At 45.3% G+C, this 18,439-nt stretch overlaps 2 protein-coding genes across 7 annotated transcripts in view; one reads left to right on the forward strand and one right to left on the reverse strand.

Moving 5' to 3' along the window:
- INTS8 (integrator complex subunit 8) overlaps nucleotides 1–220 on the forward strand; it is a 44,413-nt gene extending 44,193 nt beyond the window's left edge. For both annotated transcript variants that reach the window (XM_053244561.1, XM_053244562.1), the window contains exon 28: nucleotides 20–220. In XM_053244561.1, the coding sequence (XP_053100536.1) occupies nucleotides 20–136 (117 nt within the window). In that variant the 3' untranslated portion in view covers nucleotides 137–220. The remainder of the gene's footprint in view (nucleotides 1–19) is intronic.
- Nucleotides 163–18,113, reverse strand: CCNE2 (cyclin E2). 5 transcript variants are annotated; one of them, XM_053244564.1, is made up of 13 exons: nucleotides 17,322–17,481; nucleotides 14,992–15,147; nucleotides 14,767–14,804; nucleotides 14,516–14,618; nucleotides 14,057–14,104; nucleotides 13,346–13,497; nucleotides 9,026–9,161; nucleotides 8,205–8,351; nucleotides 6,552–6,647; nucleotides 5,561–5,695; nucleotides 4,743–4,854; nucleotides 2,404–2,558; nucleotides 163–1,208 (listed from the first exon to the last, which is right to left on the reverse strand). In XM_053244564.1, exons 3-13 carry the CDS (start codon nucleotides 14,778–14,780, stop codon nucleotides 1,110–1,112), a joined length of 1,197 nt encoding a protein of 398 aa, XP_053100539.1. In that variant the 5' UTR covers nucleotides 14,781–14,804; nucleotides 14,992–15,147; nucleotides 17,322–17,481; the 3' UTR covers nucleotides 163–1,109. The 5 variants fall into 5 exon arrangements, with proteins under 5 accessions (XP_053100539.1, XP_053100540.1, XP_053100542.1 ...); XM_053244565.1 differs by lacking the exon at nucleotides 17,322–17,481 and adding an exon at nucleotides 16,997–17,012; XM_053244567.1 differs by lacking the exons at nucleotides 14,992–15,147; nucleotides 17,322–17,481 and adding an exon at nucleotides 18,015–18,113.
- Between the last annotated feature and the right edge of the window lie 326 nt (nucleotides 18,114–18,439).

Here is an 18,439-nt window from a genome sequence, read left to right on the forward strand (position 1 = left end):
ATGTTGGTGTTTAATGTAGATCAAAGCTATTGGCCAGACTGAGTTGAATGCCAGTAATCCGGAGGAAGTACTGCAGCTGGCCGCTCAAAGACGAAAAAAGAAGTTTCTTCAAGCAATGGCAAAACTTTACTTCTAGAGCCCTCTATTTCTGCACTAGTGGGATGATATTCCAACACTTTATTTAACTCAGACTTTTTTATACAATACATTTATAAACATACTGTGTGGTATTTTCCTATGTTAAAGACTTAAATCCCACCTCTCTTTACAAACCTATACAGAAGTAGGTTCTTTTGTAATGCATTGTAAAACGAACAAGTGTAAACTGAAGTACTGAGTGACACTTAAGGCAGAGCATAGCTGTCCCTGGTACTTTTAAACAGTCCTTTCTATACCAGTCGGCTTTTTCCCTTTTTGTGCAGAAGATAGAATAGCACCTCATGACCAGAGGTAGACTTGACTGACAGTTGCTCACTGCAAAGGCACTTTTTCCAATTCATTTGTGAGCAGCAGCAGTTTTACCCTTTGATCTAGGAATAGGGGTAGAACACGTCTTGCGTATCCTTACTGCAGTTTCTTTAGGGTGTAGTTTGCTTTTGAAATTCAATAAGCTAACTCATTACATAGCTACACAAGTAAGTGTAGATCAGTAGGTATTTAGGCACAACCTATTCACAACAGGCCAGGGTAGCTGTGCTTCTTATTCAAGCTGAAATCTCACTCATACTGTTGAGTGTGGTTTCATACTGTACATAGTACTGACAGCAAGAGAGGGAAGAAGACATTCTTCTCACCTGTGTACACTCCCCCCTGCTGCAAAACCACCATGAACTTTAGGTCATTGATAGATGGAGTCTGTTAAGTACATCTCCAACTAAACCACTGACAGACTCAGCTGTCATAAAACTGAAAGTTCATTAATCGGTTATGTCCTTAATTCGTCACTGCTCATGTATTCGGGAGGTGGAGTGGTTAGGCTGCCTCAAGGCACTTGCATTTAAGCTTCCTTGTGTCAGTTGATAGTCTTCCCAGCCACATGTCGAAATGGCAAAGTTCCAGTATCTGTAAGAGACAGTTCCTGGGACATGGCTTGTGGATAAGTGGAAATTTCACTTTTCAGAGCTTTTGGGAGGGGTAATTATTCCTCCTGTAGATATTGGTGAAAGCTGGCCTGGTACTGCAGCAGTGACTTCATACTTAACTTCTTCCTGTGCAGGAAAAGAGAATGATAGTAACTGTGAGGCAAGAAAAGGGATTTCTGCAGAAATCGTGATTGTCTGTTTAAGCATCAGCATCCAACTGTGCTACCTCACTCTTTGAAGAAAGGATAGGCTGTTGCTTGCCCCAAATGCATCGTCCCATTTTGTCCCTTCCTCCCCTCTTGCTCACTTGGTCAGTTTGGACAGTGTTCTGCATCCCTTGTCCATAGCTTTAAGCCAGAGCTGCACAACTCTTCCCCAGCCACACTGGCCAGTAGGGATTAGGGGGAGTTGTACAGCTCTGCTCAAAGCAATAGGGATGTGCACAGAACCACAGCAGGGAGGCTCAAAGCTTTAAGAGTGGGGGAGGCTGCACTTAGCCCTCCTTTTTTTGAAAAGCCCGTTAGGGTGGCAGCATGCTGCCCCATTGCCCCCGTTTTCCGGATATGACTGGAAGTCTCTGATGCAACTCCGACACTGTCATATCCAGAAAATGGGGGTGGCAGGGAGGTACGCTGCCACCCCAGTGGGCTTTTCAAAAAAGACATGGGTGGGGGGGAAAGCAGCAGAAGGGGTAAGTGCACCCTCCCCGCTCTTAAAGCTAGACCCTCCCCTGCCATCAAACTGGTGGAACTGCTGGTTCCGTGCACATCCCTGCTAAGCAGCAGTGGCCAGATTTCCTTCTGACTCCTGACAAAGATGATTCTTGGGTACCCTGCAGCTAGGCTCTTCAGCACCAGGCCAGGTTTTCTATAGCTTCTGTATACTAGGCTACTCAGTTGGGTCATTTAGCACCTTAGTTAACTTCTGGCCACTTAAATGTAACTTATGTAAGAAATTTCAATCTCTAGACTGGCAGGTTTAAGTAAGATGTGGCAAACATGGACTACAGTGGCATAGGGTAGTGTTTAATCTGTATACATTTAATTTATATTCCACCTTCCATCGTGGAACTCAGGGCAACTTACATGTGGTTCCCACATATCACCCATTCAGGCACTAACTAGCTCTATGCAAAAAACAAAAGGGGGGCAGTATCATGATGCAGAGCAAAAATGAGAAGCCAGCTACTTCTATTCAAGTATAGTATAAATAATCTTTGTTTAACATATTTATCTCATGATACATAACCCAGTAGTTTGTAATAAGACAACGTACAATGCAGTAGATTAAGTTCTGAGGAAGAGAAGAGAACTAGTCTTACCAGCAAGTCCAAGTAGTTTGTGTGGGTCTGTATGTTATGCCTGTCTTCTGCAGCAATCTTTTTAAAGTTCTTTAATTTCACGGGGTTCTTTTTTGCTATTTCAACAAATGGTTTCATCCACTCTACACATTCTGAAATACTGTCTGCATCCAAGCCTAAGAACATGGACACCAGTTAGTTGAATTGCACAATCATTTTCCCACAAACTAAGCCCTACAGCTTAATTATTGTATTTATAAAGGACTGTGGAGTATTCAAAGGAATTTGCATTCATTAGCCAATTAATCTTTGCAACAGCTCTTTTAAAAAAGGTACTGGTAGGACAGTATCCTCTGCATTTTGCAATATAAGTTGGAGCTGACAGATTGTTGGGGTAAGTAAACTTAAGACTTCTGCGAGCTACTTTTTTTGCCAGCCTTGAGAGCTACTAGCTTGAGGAGGTGGCAGTTCAGTCATAAATTGGCAGCTTGTACAAAAGCTTCAGGGGTGGGTGTTTAACATAAGCCCCCACCCCCTGACTTTCAGGGAGTGAGGGAGGAGAGCTGGTTTTGTGGTCACAAGTATGAATTGTCCCCTTTGGTCAGCAGGGTCTGCCCTGGTTTGCATTTGAATGGGAGATGTGTGAACACTTAAGATGTTCCCTTGGGGATGGGGCCACTCTGGGAAGAGCACCTGCATGCAGAAGGTTCCAGGTTCCCTCCCTGGCATCTCCAAGATAGGGCTGAGGGAAACTCCTGCCTGCAACCTTGGAGAAGCCGCTGCCAGTCTGTGTAGACAATATTGAGCTACATAGACCAATGGTCTGACTCAGTAAATGGCAGTTTCATATGTTCCAGAGAATTTTGCTCCAGCATAGACAGCAAGAGAGGCTGCTTTGTGGAAGAAGAAACTGAAGAGAAAAAGCAGTTCTGCTCACACAGGCAGAGATTAAAACTGGTACAGCCATATCCCATTCAGCCAGATTTGCAGTATTGTATTGGTAGGAAGGGGAGAAGTCAGTCCAACTGCCAAGGAAGCTACTTCAGATAAGCCTGGGAGTTACTAGTCACTGCTGAGCTATGTAATGCCCAGCCCTACTTTAACCCACTCCTAGCACACTTGTGGTAAAGGCAAGCAACTGGGCTTCCCAGTTCCATCTCAGTCACTCTCTAGCTCTAATAGGAGTATCTAACTTCGGCCCAAGTTAGGATGTTGACCCACCCAGACACTGAAGACATACAGCTGTTGAACACTGTCCTGGTGGGGGGCAGAGGTGCTGCTTGTTCCCTGTGGCTATTGAAGACACTAGCTGAAGAATGGAGAGGGGACTCAATTTATCATTGTCCCTGATGTCTCTAAACAGTTCTGAGGGTTGGAAGCCATTTGTAGCATCTACGCAGAAGAATAGCATACTATTCTGGTGGGCTGAGGAGAGGAGAACTTTGCAAACAGCTACCCCAGTCTGTCCCTTTTCCACCACCCCCTTTCAAGCAAGAAGAGCAACACACACTTTTGCTAGAGGTTCTTCAAAACAGGCTCTGTGATGATCCATCAGGGATGTTGTAGCAGATGTCTGCAGTGGGCAGTTTTGAGATCTCAGAGGTCATAAGAATTTAAGAGCAGCCCTGCTGGATCACAGGCCTATCTAGTCCTGGATCCTGTTTCACACAGTGGCCTTGCAGATGCCTCTGGGATTCCCAGAGGAAAGAGGTGAGGGCCTGTACTTGCTGTTGCAACTTGTATTCAGAGACATCTTGCCTCTGTGGCTGGAGGTGGCCTATAGCCACCCTTCCAACTCTATAATTCTGTGATTTGTTGTGTGGAAGACATCCTCTGCTTATAAGTCAGTCACTGTGCACTGCTTTGAGAACCATTAGGGTTGCAAAGCAGTGCAAGAAGTAGGAAGATACAGCTCAATGTTGACAGAAGTCAGCTTCATGGTTCTGAAAATGGTTTAGTTACCACTTCTCATTTCTGAGACTTTCTAGCCAAAAATGTCTTTTGATGTTTCTGCTACATCCTTATCCAGATCATGACTAGTGTGTAGGTAATAGGATCTGGTAATAAATCTGGTTCCATCAGTAATGAAGAAACTAATATACAACTTGCTGCCTCCCCCCACCCCATTTCCAGAAATGGTATACTGGCACTAGGTCATACTCAAAAATATGATGAAGCAAGAAAAATTATGCTACAGAGTCAGGATTGAGCAGAGAGTTTGTTTCGGTCCAAGATCTTGCTCTGGAGAGCACAGCAACTAGGTGTTAACTTATGGCTATATATTTATGTATTGCAGCCTTAGATGCCTATGTTTCAGAAGCAAAGACAAAAGTTTCAAGGGATCCAGTTATCTACTATACCTGACACTCTCTTAACTACTGCTATTGAAGTATAATGGCAGAGTGCAGCCGCCACCAATGTCCTGTACTGGAAGTCCAGAGAATTGACATCTAGAATACAGAGATCCAAAAGCTGTCAAAAGAAACAGGTATATTGTCAGGAAGATCTCTGTCAGCCTCCATATACACCACCACCACATGGAATACTACTATAAATCATTCTGACATGTTCCAATCAAAAGTACAGAATACTCTTAAACTGCTTAGACTCTAAGAATAGGAGCAGTACGGTTTGCTTTGTACATTCGTTACACTAGCATTACCAGATGTCTTCCATAATGCTGCTCAACTTGGCCTTCAAGTGGAGCTAAAGGACTGCTGAAGTAAGAAGCAGTAATTATCCAGATCTTAGTCAATTAATTGGATTAAGCTGAAACACATTTGTCTGAAAGAACAGAGCTGCAAATCACGTACAATTGGTTGAATTGCTTGATAACACTGTTGTGCTGGCTTTAACTCGGGATCTTTCTCCTCTTGTGTCTCAAGTGAGGAAAACATTTTCAACAGCCAGTCTAATGGGCTGGAGGAAAGATTTTATCCCTGCAATTCCAACAGAGGAATGCTTGAGACAAAATTTAGATATGCCCCCAGAGATCAGAAGGGTCAGGCACCTGCTTACAAGCATTTTGAAAATATGTGCATAGGGATAACCTTTGTACCCAGTGTAAGCAAACATTCTTGGTAGTCTAGAATTTGTGCCCAATGATGTTTCATTAGAGAAGCTGAAATGCATGCTCTAAAGCTTCACTGCTCACTCAAGTACTATGACAGGAACTCACCTGTGCTATTTGGATGAACTTCTTCTGAGAATACTGAGGTAGCAGCACCTTTGGATCATCTTTTAGAGCATCCATTTGGAGATAAAGATTCAGCCAAGAGACTATCGTTACTGGGCAAAGTTCCCATTTTAGAGCCTATAGATTTAAGAAAACACGCGTTAAGAAGTTACAGAAACAGACAAGTACAATCGTTTAAGCCAGTGGTTCCTAACCTGGGGGCCTCCAGATGCTGCTGAACTACCACTCCCTTCAGCCCCAGCTACAATTTACTGTGGCTAGGGATGATGGGAGTTGTAGTTGAGCAAAATCTGGAGGCCCTCAGGTTGGGAACCACTGGCTTAAGCCATTGTGCTTTGCAATAACTACCTCTGTCTTAGCAAGTAAGCTTTCATGCACTTGAAACTATGCAGCTTTGGCCTAGCGCTAGCAGCCAGTGACAGAAGCCTGATATGCAAGTTAAATGGTACAAACAGAGGGGGCCTCTGGTCTTCTCCCCAACATATGTTTTCTACATGAATTTTTTTTTGTATGGAGAAGCATTCAAATTATGAGCCCCTATATGTAGTCTGAAGTGGCACTGCCAAGAGGGGAGTTAACCATTTCATCTGCTGTTTGCAAGATCATTAATTCATACTCTGTCACATTTAAGAATGCACAGTATGCCCCACCAAGTTCTGGGAACCATTTTCCAGTGAACTATTTTTATGCTAAGAAAGCTTAACAAGTAATACATCCAGTAATACTAAGTAGCCTTGATATCCCATAAAGATATCACTAGACTTGCAAAATCTCTACACTAATGTGAGCTGAGGAGTTGACTTATCTGATCTAGCAGTCTTATGCTCTTCGCTCAAAATCTAGATTTAAAATTCTTCCATATAATTTTCCCAGCATTATTTGCTCTATTGGCCCAACTGGAACAGAGTTCTCCGATACTACAACTGCCAAATCCAGGAATCTACTACAATGGTCAGCATTTTCAAATTGTTACCTTTAGAATAATGAGCTCCATCCTTATAATATCATCTTCAGTGCAAGCACCATCGGTAACATAGACAAATTCCTGTAGTTTGGGAGCATATATCTCCTTAAGGAAAGGCAGAGGCAAGGTGTTAGAAGAGGCTTCCCAAGGCAAGAGTGTTCTAAAGCCCTATTCAAGTAGACCTCCACTTAATAGGCACTCCAGTCAGTGCCTGTATGAGCTCACAACCCAGCTGAGACCACATCAACAAAATAGCATATTGCTTGAATATACAGGGGCCTAAATGTGTCTGAAATGGGTTATCAAACTGCAAAACTGAGAAAGTTTTGCAGTTTGATAACCCATTTCAGACACATTTAGGCCCCTGTATATTCAAGCAATATGCTATTTTGTTGATGTGGTCTCAGCTGGGTTGTGAGCTCATACAGGCACTGACTTACGCAAACCAGCACCTCTGTATGGGGGTAGGCAAGGGGTTGCTCTCAATACAATAGCACTAATTGTGGCAACGTACTCTCACATTCCAGTTCACACAATTGATGCTTCCATGCAATCCCTGTTGAAGCATAAGCCCACTGGCAGCCCTGTGCACCCTCAAAGAGGCCTAAACACTTCTGAAGATGGTCCCCATCTTTTGTTAAAGGATGTCTTGCAAAGAAGCAGCAGTTTCCTCTTTAGGTGCAACACTGCCATACAACCCAGTGCCCTGAGGCAGTGCAGGGCCAAGCCTGCTTGGAGTGAAAAGGAGCAGGGGATTGTCCCCAGGCTCATGCAGATGCACAGCAAGATCTTGACTGTCACCATTTTTGGCTCAGCTACTAAGATCAGGCCCAAATTGTGGACCCTTGCTTGCCAACACAGTGACACAGCATGTAGAAAAGGCAGGGTGCTCTTAAGTCTGCACAATGTCAGGACTGTGTGCCATTGAGTATCATTTAGGGTACACAGTCACGTTTAGGCTATAGTATTGTCAACCACTAGAATAAGTTTCAAGCAGTCTTCTCAGGACGTTTCAGTTCTGTTCATACATAAGAAAACTATTAGTAACCAGCTCTCCTCAGTTCCCAGGGTCTTAAAAAGGGCTGTTTGCTTTAGAAGTTTAAAGCATGCTGATTAATGCGTTCATCCAAGCCCTATATAGTGTAATTAAGGTGCCTGGGATCACAGAAAAGTGTGGCAAGCATTTAAAGCCATTTATATTCTAACAGACATGCTTAACAGCAAGGGAACACTGCCAAGCATGTACACAGGTGGGGTCTCCCTTTCTGTAGTCGTCCCCACATCCAGGCTCAGCTAAATGTGATGGCTTCCTCCCTGTAGGGATGCATTTGGCCATCACAGGAGTACTGGTAATTGCTTCGGAGGCTAATAGATACTAAGTGGGTTCTCTACATAACTAGTGACAGAACTGGGTTGTTTGAGAACACAAATTCAAACCACCCAGTTTTGTCATTAGTTATGCAGAGAACCCACTTAGTGGTCAAGAGCCATTACTAGTATGGGAACTAAGCAACTTAGAAATAGAAAAGTTTAGGACCAATTGCTCTGTCAGCTGCTATACTGGTACGGGCCTTTACTTTGATCATTACAGTATACATTGTAATTGTTACAGGCATGGAAGGATGTAATGCATTACTGTAGAATTGCTTCACATATAGTTACCTCAAGTTTGGAAGCTATGAATAATGCTGTAATTCCTATGAGCTGAAGCATTGTTTTGTTTATGTTCTTTTGAGTCAACATGAACCGATCAAAGAAGTCTTGTGCCAAGTAGAACGTTTCCCTATGGAGGGTGTATACTTCACATACCTGTAACAGGATGAACCTGGTTTATAGTCATGTCACCTACAAACAATTTTCTGAAAACTGAGCAAAGCTTCAATTTTCTGCATATCTGCAGATAGTGGTAAGCAGCACCCAGACCAAGTCCCATCAGAATTAATGTTACTTGTCTCATTTATTTCAATGGTGCTTAGGCATGAATAATTCATCCGCGTGCTGCCCTGTGTTCGTAAGTGTGCATAGCTGTTCTTCTGTCTATTGAGAATGTCTAAACAATTCTTGTCCAATAAGACTGGTCCTGTGAGCAGAAGCCATCTAGCATTTTTTTCTTCATGGAGTCTTTGATAGTGCTATACTACTATATAATAAATACTGGAAGCTTATTGATGCACTCACAAGCATGCCAACTTTGAAAATGCCAGGTAGAAGTCAGTGAAATTTGTTTTAAGTGTGCTTTTGATTTCAAAACTCAAGTTTTCACATTTCCTTCCATTCACTATGTTTTTTTAAAAAAAATTTTAAGGAAGCAAGAGAATCCACAAGGTTACCGCTAAAAATGTGTCACCAGCTGGAGTTTTGGTGTGGTCTGCTTCAGAGTATTGTCTTGTATAACTTACTCTCACTCTACCAGCCAGGTGTCCCAGGTTGAGACGGTATATAAATGTATGCAACAAATATTGCATTTATACTTCAAGACTCACCTCGAGAAGCCAGTCCAATAGAATTGATCTCATGTGTGGCTGTAGGCTCAAGTGTAGAGACGTGAAATGCTTGCAGTGAGAATATTTGTTTTCTTTCTTCAGAATGTTGAACCAGATGTCTTTAGAATTTCCCCAGCTAGACATAAGGCATAATTAGTAATTACATGTTACATTTTTGCTTAGAAAAATGTTTTGCTCAGAGCAAGACAGCTTATATGCAAGTGGAGCATTGCCAAGGAAGTCCAACACAGATGTGCTGGACTTCAGAAGAGAAACTTCTAAAAAATGAGAGGAATGGAAAAAGAAAGCTGAGAGGAAGTGTCAGGAGGGTCAAATCACTCCAGAAAGCCTGGGACATTTAAAACCACAATAACAGAAGCTCAGTTGGAATGTATACCAAGGAGGAGGAAAGGTACCACCAGGTTGAGGAGGATGCCAGCATGGCTAACAAACAGAGTCAGGGAAGCTATAAAAGGGAAGAAGACTTCCTTCAGAAAGTGGAAGTCCCGCCCAAATGAAGAGTACCTAAACTTTGGCAAAAGTAATGCAAGACAATAAGGGATGCAAAAAACGAGTTTAAGGAGCATATAGCTAGAAGTGTCAAGAGGAATAACAAAACTTGTTTAAATATGTCAGAAGTAGAAAACATGCCAGGGAGGTGGTTGGACCCTTAGATGATGAGGGCGTGAAAGGGATTATTAAGGATAAGGAGATTGCACAGAAGCTGAATGAGTTCTTTGCATCTGTCTTCACAGCAGATGATACTGACCATACCCGCTCCAGAACTGAGCTTCTCAGGCTTGGAGGCTGAAGAACTGGGTCAATTTGAGGTGATGAGAGAGGATGTTCTAAACTGTCTTAAAAAACTAAAAATTAACAGATCATCAGAGCCAGAGAGCATCCACCGAAGAGTTCTGAAGGAACTCAAATGTGAAATTGCTGATCTAGCATAAATATGTAACTTGTCCCTACAATCAGGCTCTGTACCAGAGGATTGGAAGTAGCTAATGTAACTCCAATTTTCAAAAAGGGATCCAGGGGGGCTCCAGGAAACTTCTGTACTGGGTAAATTGACAGAAAGCATACTTTCCATAGGCCAACTCCAGCCTCAGAGGCAAGATTCTGCTAAATATCAGTTGCAGGGAACAGCAGCAAGAGAGGATATGCCCTCAGCTCTTGTCAGAGGCATCTGGTGGGCCACTTTATGAAATGGGATGCTGGACTAGATAGGCCTTAGGCCTGAGCCAGCAGGGCTGTTCTTATTTAAGGTAAAAATTGTTAAACATATAGAAGAACAGGAGAACCAGCATGGATTCTGCAAGGGCAAGTCTTACCTCACGAACCTTTTGGAGTTTTGAGAGTGTTACAGACATCTGGATAAAAGTAATCCAGTTGACACAGTATACTTGGACTTCCAAAAGGCTTTTGACAAAGTTCCCCACCAAAGGCTATTGAATAAAACTAGCATTCATAGCATAAGAGGACAGGTTCATGTGTGGATTGGTACTGGTTAAAGGACAAGAGAAACAGAGGATAGGAATAAATGGACAGTTTTCACACTGGAGAAAAGTAAGAAGTGGAGTACCCAAGGGATCTGTATTGGGACCAGTGCTCTCTTATTAATAAATGATCTAGAAGTTGGGGTAAGCAGCAAGGTGGCCAAATTTGCAGATGACACTCAACTCTTTAGGGCAGTGAAATCCAAAACAGATTGTGAGGAGCTCCAAAAGGATCTCTCCAAACTACATAAGTGGGTGGGGAAATGGCAAATGAAGTTCACTGTAAGCAAGTGTAAAGTGATGCATATTGGGGCAAAGAATCCCAGCTTCAAATATACATTGATGAGGTCTGAGCTGTCAGTGAATTACCAGGAGAGAGATCTTGGGGTCATGGTGGACAGCTTGTTGAAAGTGTTGACTCAATGTGTGGCAGCTGTGAAAAAGGCTACTTGTATGCTAGGGATCATTAGGAAGGGGATTGAAAATAAAACTGCTAATATTATAATGCCCTTATACAAATCTATGGTGTGCAAGATTTGGAGTACTGCATGCAGTTCTGGTCACCATATCTTACGAAGAACATTGTAGAACTGGAAAAGTTACAGAAGAAGGCAATCAAGATGATCAGGGGCCTGGAGCAGCTTCCTTATGAGGCAAGGCTACAGCACCTGGGGCTTTTTTAGTTTGGAAAAGAGATGACTGGGGAGACATGATAGTGGTGTATAAGATTATGCATGGATTAGAGAGTGAACAGAAATGTATCTCCCTCTCCCAAAACACTAGAACCAGGGGTCATCCCAGGAAACATAGAACCAACAAAAGTACTTCTCCCTCCTGCCCCCAACACATAATTAATCTGTGGAATTCTCTGCTGTGGGATGTGGTAATCACCATCTTTGATGGCTTTAAAAGGGGCTTGTACAAATTTACAGAGGACAGGTCTATCAATGGCTACTAGTCTCGTGGCTATAGGCCACCTCCAGCCTCAGAGGCAAGATACCTCTAAATACCAATTGCAGGGGAGCAACAGCAAGAGAGAAGGCATGCCCTCAGCTCTTGACAGTGGGCTTCTCAGAGGCATCTGGTGGGCCACTGTGTGAAACAGAATGGTGGACTAGATAGGCCTTGGGCCTGATCAAGCAGGGCTGTTCTTATGTTCTAAAGGATGTTGCTCTGGCAAGCAGTTATGGCCCGTAGGTTTTAAGAAGAGGTGCTTTGATTTAGAAACTAGGAAGTCAATTGGATTCTGCAAATTCAGTTTCCAAGTTGGTTATATTCAGAACCTATTTGATTTTATTAGTCTCATCTGCCAAAATCCACTAAAGCAAGATAAAAAGTTCACCTCGGAATCAAACTATAGGCAAGATTGCAATTGTATCTCCTTTAAAAACTTTTAGAAGCAGCATGGGGGTCAGTGCTGCAGTGCTAGGGAAAGGGAGGGAAAGCTAATACTGTCCCCACACCCTTTACCTGATCTAAATCACCCTCCTAACTACAATCCTTCAGTGGAGTTGAAACAAGCACAATGCAAGTACAGGCAATCCTCGTTATTCGCAGTAGCATTATTTGCTGTTCCGCATATCCGTAGTCTGAGAATATATAACTGACCTCAATATACACAGATATGAAAGGGTTAAAACCCATGTATCTGTGGTTCCGAGGTGGCTGGAAAGGATCTCCAAGGTCATTTCCAGTGGCCATTTTGTTTAAAGGAGCAGTTTTGTGGCTCTTGTTAAAAACATTGTCCCTGTGATTTTTTGCAGGAAATTGGCATTTGTGGAGGGGAGCATTGCTGGACAGATGGAGCCCCATGGAGCATGGTACAGTACTTTAATTATTTCTGCCGTTTTTTGCCTTTCTGACTTTCTGTCCTCCAGGAACCTAACCCCCCAATTTCCATTTACTCACTGATTCATTATCCATGGAAATTGGCGGGAACAAAACCTCTGTGGATAATGAGGTCCACCTGTATCTGCATTCCTCCCTGAGAGCAAACCGCTCCCAGCACTGCTACTTGGATCCAGTTAAGCAATAGTACAATAAATCTGGTTTTACCTTTATGAAAAATTTATTTTCCCAATCATAGAGGTTATGTAATTTCACCTTAGAGTGTAAAACTGAGAAAATACTGCTATAAACTTGGTATTTAACCCATTAGGCTTTCAAGCAATCCTCAAGAAGAGTTTTAATACAAAACACACACACCCACACACCTAGAAACGTTCAATAAAAATACAGTACCTGGATTGTAGCAACTGCTTCAGACAAGTCTTATTTTACTGTGAAGCAGCAGCAGAACAGGGTTGACAGCATTGGTCAGTTTAACAGTAAGAACTAGTTTCATGCCAATTTCACATAGATGGGAGGGGGAAGGACTTACGTATACACACTTTAAACTACATATGGAATACATTGTCCCCAGATCTTACCATCTAGCACAACTGAAGAAAGATTTACTGATAAAAGTGCAATTGCTGTGCAGTTTTTTGTTAATTGCAGTAACAATCTTTACTTTAAGCAAATGGCAGACCCCATCAGAGGTAATTTTAATCCCTGCTACTTGCAGATTGCATCTTCTACAATGCAATCCAGCTATCAAGATTTCACTGCTCTGTTCAAGCTTCTATGTTCAGCATTGTCCTTAAACTAGTGCTCTGCATAGTTTTAAAGAACTAACCTGTTACCTGTATTATTCCCTGCATTGGTCCAATGGATTTTTAAGTACCACTAGACCAAGAAATCAGCTATCCATCTGAAAGATTCTCACTGCTAACATACCAAGCAAACACACAACACCATGACTTTTAGTTGCAGTTCTTACCTAAGTTCAGGTAAAGGTGATGGATTTATGAAGAGATTTCTGAACCTGTATTTTTTGAATCTGGAGAAGTCTGTGGTTACTGCTTCTTTGTGAGGCGTTTCGATTATTATGCACGGAGAGATGCCGCCTGATATTGTGGATGGCCAACAGCTCTACAAATGAGATATTAGAAGTTTCAGTAAAACATAATGCTGAGCAACACAGCCTTTTGACAAATAGCAGTGTCCCTATCTCAATCCGGGAGAACAGCCAGCCATATTTTATTGGCCTTTGGGAAATCTAATCCATATGCATTTTACCCAAAAGTGTTGTAACAAGAAGATACTTGGAACATTACTGGGTCTTAATTGCAATACATAAATTAAAATATGTACCAACTTATCCTTTGATTCTGAAAAGTCAAGATGGACCTTGCCATGGCAATATGTGCTTAAGAACACTGCAACTGTAAACAATTAGTCTACATTCTAGACATAACACAAGATTGCAAGCTGCAACCTTATTTTTCTATAGCCAACCCCCCACTACACACTCACACCTGCACGATATCCAGCTGGAGACAAGTATTAAAGCAGTGTGGCACATGAACAGAAAGAAGGAAGTAGGGAGCCTCCTGCTCAGATAAGTACATGGTGTAAATTTGAACTGAGTATGTGTTGAAGCTATCCCATGGTCTAGATAAAGGTCAACTAGGTTCCAAAGGTGTATTACCTGAATTTCATACTGATGTCTTGTATTTTCTTCTTTTCTTTTGGTATCCTTTAGAAAGCAAAGACAAATGCGCACAGATTAACAGTAAGCCAGCAAATACCCAACTTCACTCGGCAGCTCTACCAAGGAAAACCCGAGTATTTTTCCTCCTACCTTGCTTCCACACAACCAAAGATTGGAAGCACTCACAGCTCCCAAACCCACGTGGAACACAGATTTGATTGTGTGAATGATCTCAATGAATTCGTAGTTTGGCCAAGACAAACCAGGCAATTCCAGCTCATTCTTAACCACATATCAAGTTCTTAGATTTTTCCATCTGAACTCTATGTTACTGAAGATATTGCCACCCCCACCCCCCGCCATCTAGGTTTTCTGGCTTTTAGATCTTTCCAAATTAGTTTTTAAACCAGTGTTAAAAGAGAGATGAGGTAGATTTAAAAAAAGAAGAATACCCACCTGCATTGCTTTTCTTTTCCTGTTCTGAAGAATGTCTGGCACTTGCAGTTCTTTTGGAGATGTATCCTGGCAGGGCTGGTGCAGTTTAGCTTGTAAACGACTACTGCAAAAGCATAAAGACATTTTCCATCAGGAAAACAGCAGAGCACATTGTTATACATACATATACATTTGAGCACTACTTAAGAAGGGGAGCAATTATTTTGTATTGAACAAAAATGTTGTAGCTTATTACAGAAGTGACAAGTTACCTGCGTCTTGACATCTTATTAAGATTCCAAATGGTTGCCTGCAAATGAGAGGCCACATGTTCACTCAATGCATACACAAAATGCCATTTAGCACAAATTAAGTCCAACTCCCAGTGTGTTGGCACACCAATTAGACATCCCCCTAGCTACTGATGTAGAAGTATCAGAGATCAAGACCACCACACAACTGATGTATGAACCTTAGAAATTACTGCTTCGATTTACCCTAAGCTCCTGGTGGGGCACTGGAACATAGAGTCAGGAATATGCCAAGCGTTCTTCAAAGGTACCCATTTCCTCTTACAGTCTTGTGCCTGAACAGGAAGTCAGCTGGGCAACTGCCCACACAGGTCATGTTCTAGTCCCTGAAAAATCTTGCACCTGTATTTAAGGTGATTGAAAGTATAACAGTACTGTACACTCTATTTTTCCCAGTTAGGCAAACAAACCCTTTATGTCAGCCCACAAGAGCTTTGTGTAGGAAACACTGGAAGTCCTTCTCACCACCCCATGTACAGCCTGGTCAATTTCAGGTTCATCCAGCTTCTAGGGTTTTATCTTGTTGCCTTTCAACATATTTCTGCCAGTAGCCACACCATTACAATGATTACCAAAAGAAATATATTTGCTTCCTTAGAAAACAGTGCTATAAACATAAAGCCCCATATTAGTTCTCCAGAACTTTAGTACTTCAGTATATTTGTAGAGGTGGCTGTATTATATAGAAACTCATTCTCTAGGAATTATTTTCTCCTCACTAAGCATTAAGAATTGAGACTACTTGTATGTGCATATAAACAGCATGTTTCCTATATAAATATTATGGATACATGTGTACAAGTCTATCCGTATAGTTTACCAAGAAGTACACAAGTATACATTAGCCATTGTGCTTCTCTCCAGCCAAAAAAGCTTCGATCTTCCACCGTTTCTGCCAGGGGTTTGCCATCTGTTCTACCCAGCTCCGTATCAAGCTGGGGGGCGGGGGTGGGCTAAGGGGCACCCCACCACACACACACACACAAACACACTCTCCTTCCCGGCAGTCGAGCCGGCTATACGCAATTCCCCGGCCCGCGCCAATTTGCAGAAAGCGGGTAAGTGAAGGAGGCGGCGACAGCAGGCTGGACTTCGGGCGCCCTCCCCGATTGCCGCCACCCTCCATCCAGCGCCCTGGAGAAGCTCTAGTTGAACCCGATGGGGTGCAACGCAAAAGCAGACTACACAGTACCATGCAAAACGTTCGGCCAACTGAGCGCGGTGGGGTGGGGGGAATGGTGGGGTGGGGTGGGGTGTGTAGAGAGACAGGCGGGAGTTAGTGCAGAAAAAACCTCGAGCAGCCCCTTTCGAAAAAGCCACCTATTTCCCGCCTCCACTTACATATCCTGAGAAGACACACACATATATGGATATTGAGAAGGGGATGCAAAGGAAAGAGACACCCCAGTTCCCCTCTGCTGCACCATCAAGCCAGCTTCCCTCCAAGGGCAGCACACCAGAAACGCAAGCACCCCCCGCACATGAACCCCGACCACCCACAAATCCCGCCACCCCGCTGTCCCTCCCCGCAATAAGACAATCGAGGGCCAGAGTGGGGCGCCTCCGCAGGACCCATGGTTTGATGGATGACGCGCCCCAGCACAGCCAGGGCTTCTCTCCCGCCTTCCAGCTCCGACCATTGGAACAGGGGGAAAGATTCGCCTGTCCCCTCCCGATTTTCCTCGAGGGCCCCACAAATTGAGGGGGGTGAAGAATAGGCACGTGCTCTCGGGGCAGCCCGGGAAGCTGCTGCCAGGCGGGCTCTCCCCCCACACCCCACATCCCCGTTCCCTCCTCCTCGCTCCGAAGGAGCGAGTCGGTCTCTCTCCCTCCAAAACTCTCACTCGCACCCTGCAAGGGCAGGCCGACCCAGCCAGTTCCGAGCCCCTCCACGGGCCAGAGGAACAGGTCTGCGGGGCCACCAGCGGGGCTAGAGGAAGGGCGACCCCCCCACATCCTACCCACTGCAGCAGCCATCCTCCCCAAAACCTGTCCGGCGCGCGCCCAGACAGCGGGAAGGAGGGAAAGCAGACCCAGGCGCAATCCCTGTTGCTGGGGAGGAGACACCCCCCTGTGCTGTCCCCGACAACCCCCCCCCCACGAGACCCAGAGGGGGGGAGCCCATGGTCGGATGGGGCGGGGGTCCCTGTTATTTCTCCCCTCCCGGCCTCACTCTCCCTCCAAAACCGACCAGGAGGGCGGGCACCCCGCCTTCGCTTCCTTCTCCAAAGAGGAGCCGCGGCGCTGTGAGGGACTCAGCCCACGGATTCCTCCGGCCCCCGAGGTCACCCCTGCGAAGACCCCTCAGAGCTTACGGGGCCACCCCTGTCACCCCACAGCCCCCTCCCCACACACACATTCCCCTCAAGCCCTGCTCCCACCGGGAAGGCACAAATTGGCAGCATAGCCACAGCCCAGAGATATGGCCACCCTCCAGACTTCTTATTCCTCCCCCGCCCATAGTGCCCCCCAAAACGCACAGAGCAGGACTCGACCCCCCCCGCCCCATACTGCACCTCAGCTTCTCCTGCCGCCCAAACCTGGAGTACGCTCAGCTGGCGCCGGCGCCAAGCCTTTATATAGGGCCGTGCTTGCGCATGCGTCAGCTGGGTCCAAGCTCAGTCCTCCCGTCACTGTCTTTTCCTTCCCGGGCTGCACATTCTCCCGCCCACCTCGGAACCCGCAAGGCTGAGCGCGCCCCCCGCGCCCGCACCTGCGCCCCCCACAAGCAATCCTGCCTTTTCCCTGCTGTCACCCCCATAAAAAGCGGGGCGGCGGCGGTGGGGGCGAAGCCGAATGCAGCTACGTGCAGTCTTTTGTGCAGTCCCCCCTGCCGAGGCTGTATATTATACGCGCGCTCGCGTGTGTGCTTCGATACCGCAGAGAAAAGCTCGCCACCCGGCGAAATGCGAGCCCCGTTTGCGTTCCATACCCCGGCTCCCCTCCCGCCCGACGTGCATTGCGCAAGAGCGTTGCTCAGCCCGGCCCCGCAGGGACGCCCTGCTTCCCCTTCAAGTCCCGCCAAATGCACTTGACAGACGCCGCTGCCGGGTGAGCCCGAAACGCCTCGGCGCTCTGCAGTGCGGCTGACCTCCCGCCACCCCTAGGCGCCGTGGGCTTCTGGTGGCCCGGGCCGCAGCTGCTTATTGCTGCCGGGTGGGTCTGGACGGGAAGACCCTGTCCCCCGAAAGTGTGGGAAAGCCGCTTGCCAGGATTTGAAATGCCTCCTCCCGGATTCATCCCTCCCCTCTGCAGTCCAAGGATCCTCCCGGTGTGCTCTTTGGCTGACTAGAATATCCTCGCCCCACGCCTCCCCTGCGCCCCATAGGCCAGTAACGGGGAGCCCCCGCCATGAAACCCCTGCGACTCAGCAGCGTCTGCTCTTCGCTTTCCATTGCATGAAACTCGACAGCAGGCAAGCTTCCGCGTAGAGCCCCGCCCCTGGGAGGAGCCTGGGGGAGCGCCCTGGCCAATGAGGCGGCAGAGAGACTCGGCAACGTGGAGCTGCCTGCAAAATGTAAACACAGCACGTGTCACAGCTGACAGGATAAAGGAGGTGGCTTTTCTTTGCTGTGCTTTCCTTTGGCAGCTCCGAAGCGCCGTCGCAAAAGGAAAGGAACCTTGCCTTTTAAAG

Source organism: Hemicordylus capensis, chromosome 4 (assembly GCF_027244095.1).
Source record: "Hemicordylus capensis ecotype Gifberg chromosome 4, rHemCap1.1.pri, whole genome shotgun sequence".
NCBI classification, from domain to species: domain Eukaryota; kingdom Metazoa; phylum Chordata; class Lepidosauria; order Squamata; family Cordylidae; genus Hemicordylus; species Hemicordylus capensis.

Bases quoted from the DNA above. Each gene is read 5' to 3' on its own strand.
- CCNE2 (XM_053244567.1), bottom strand. The intron at 13,498-14,056 runs GTAATACACCTT...TCTCATTTGTAG, and splicing joins GACATCAGTATGAAATTCAG to AGCTGTTGGCCATCCACAAT. The intron at 2,559-4,742 runs GTATAGTAGATA...CCATGTTCTTAG, and splicing joins AGTAGTTAAGAGAGTGTCAG to GCTTGGATGCAGACAGTATT.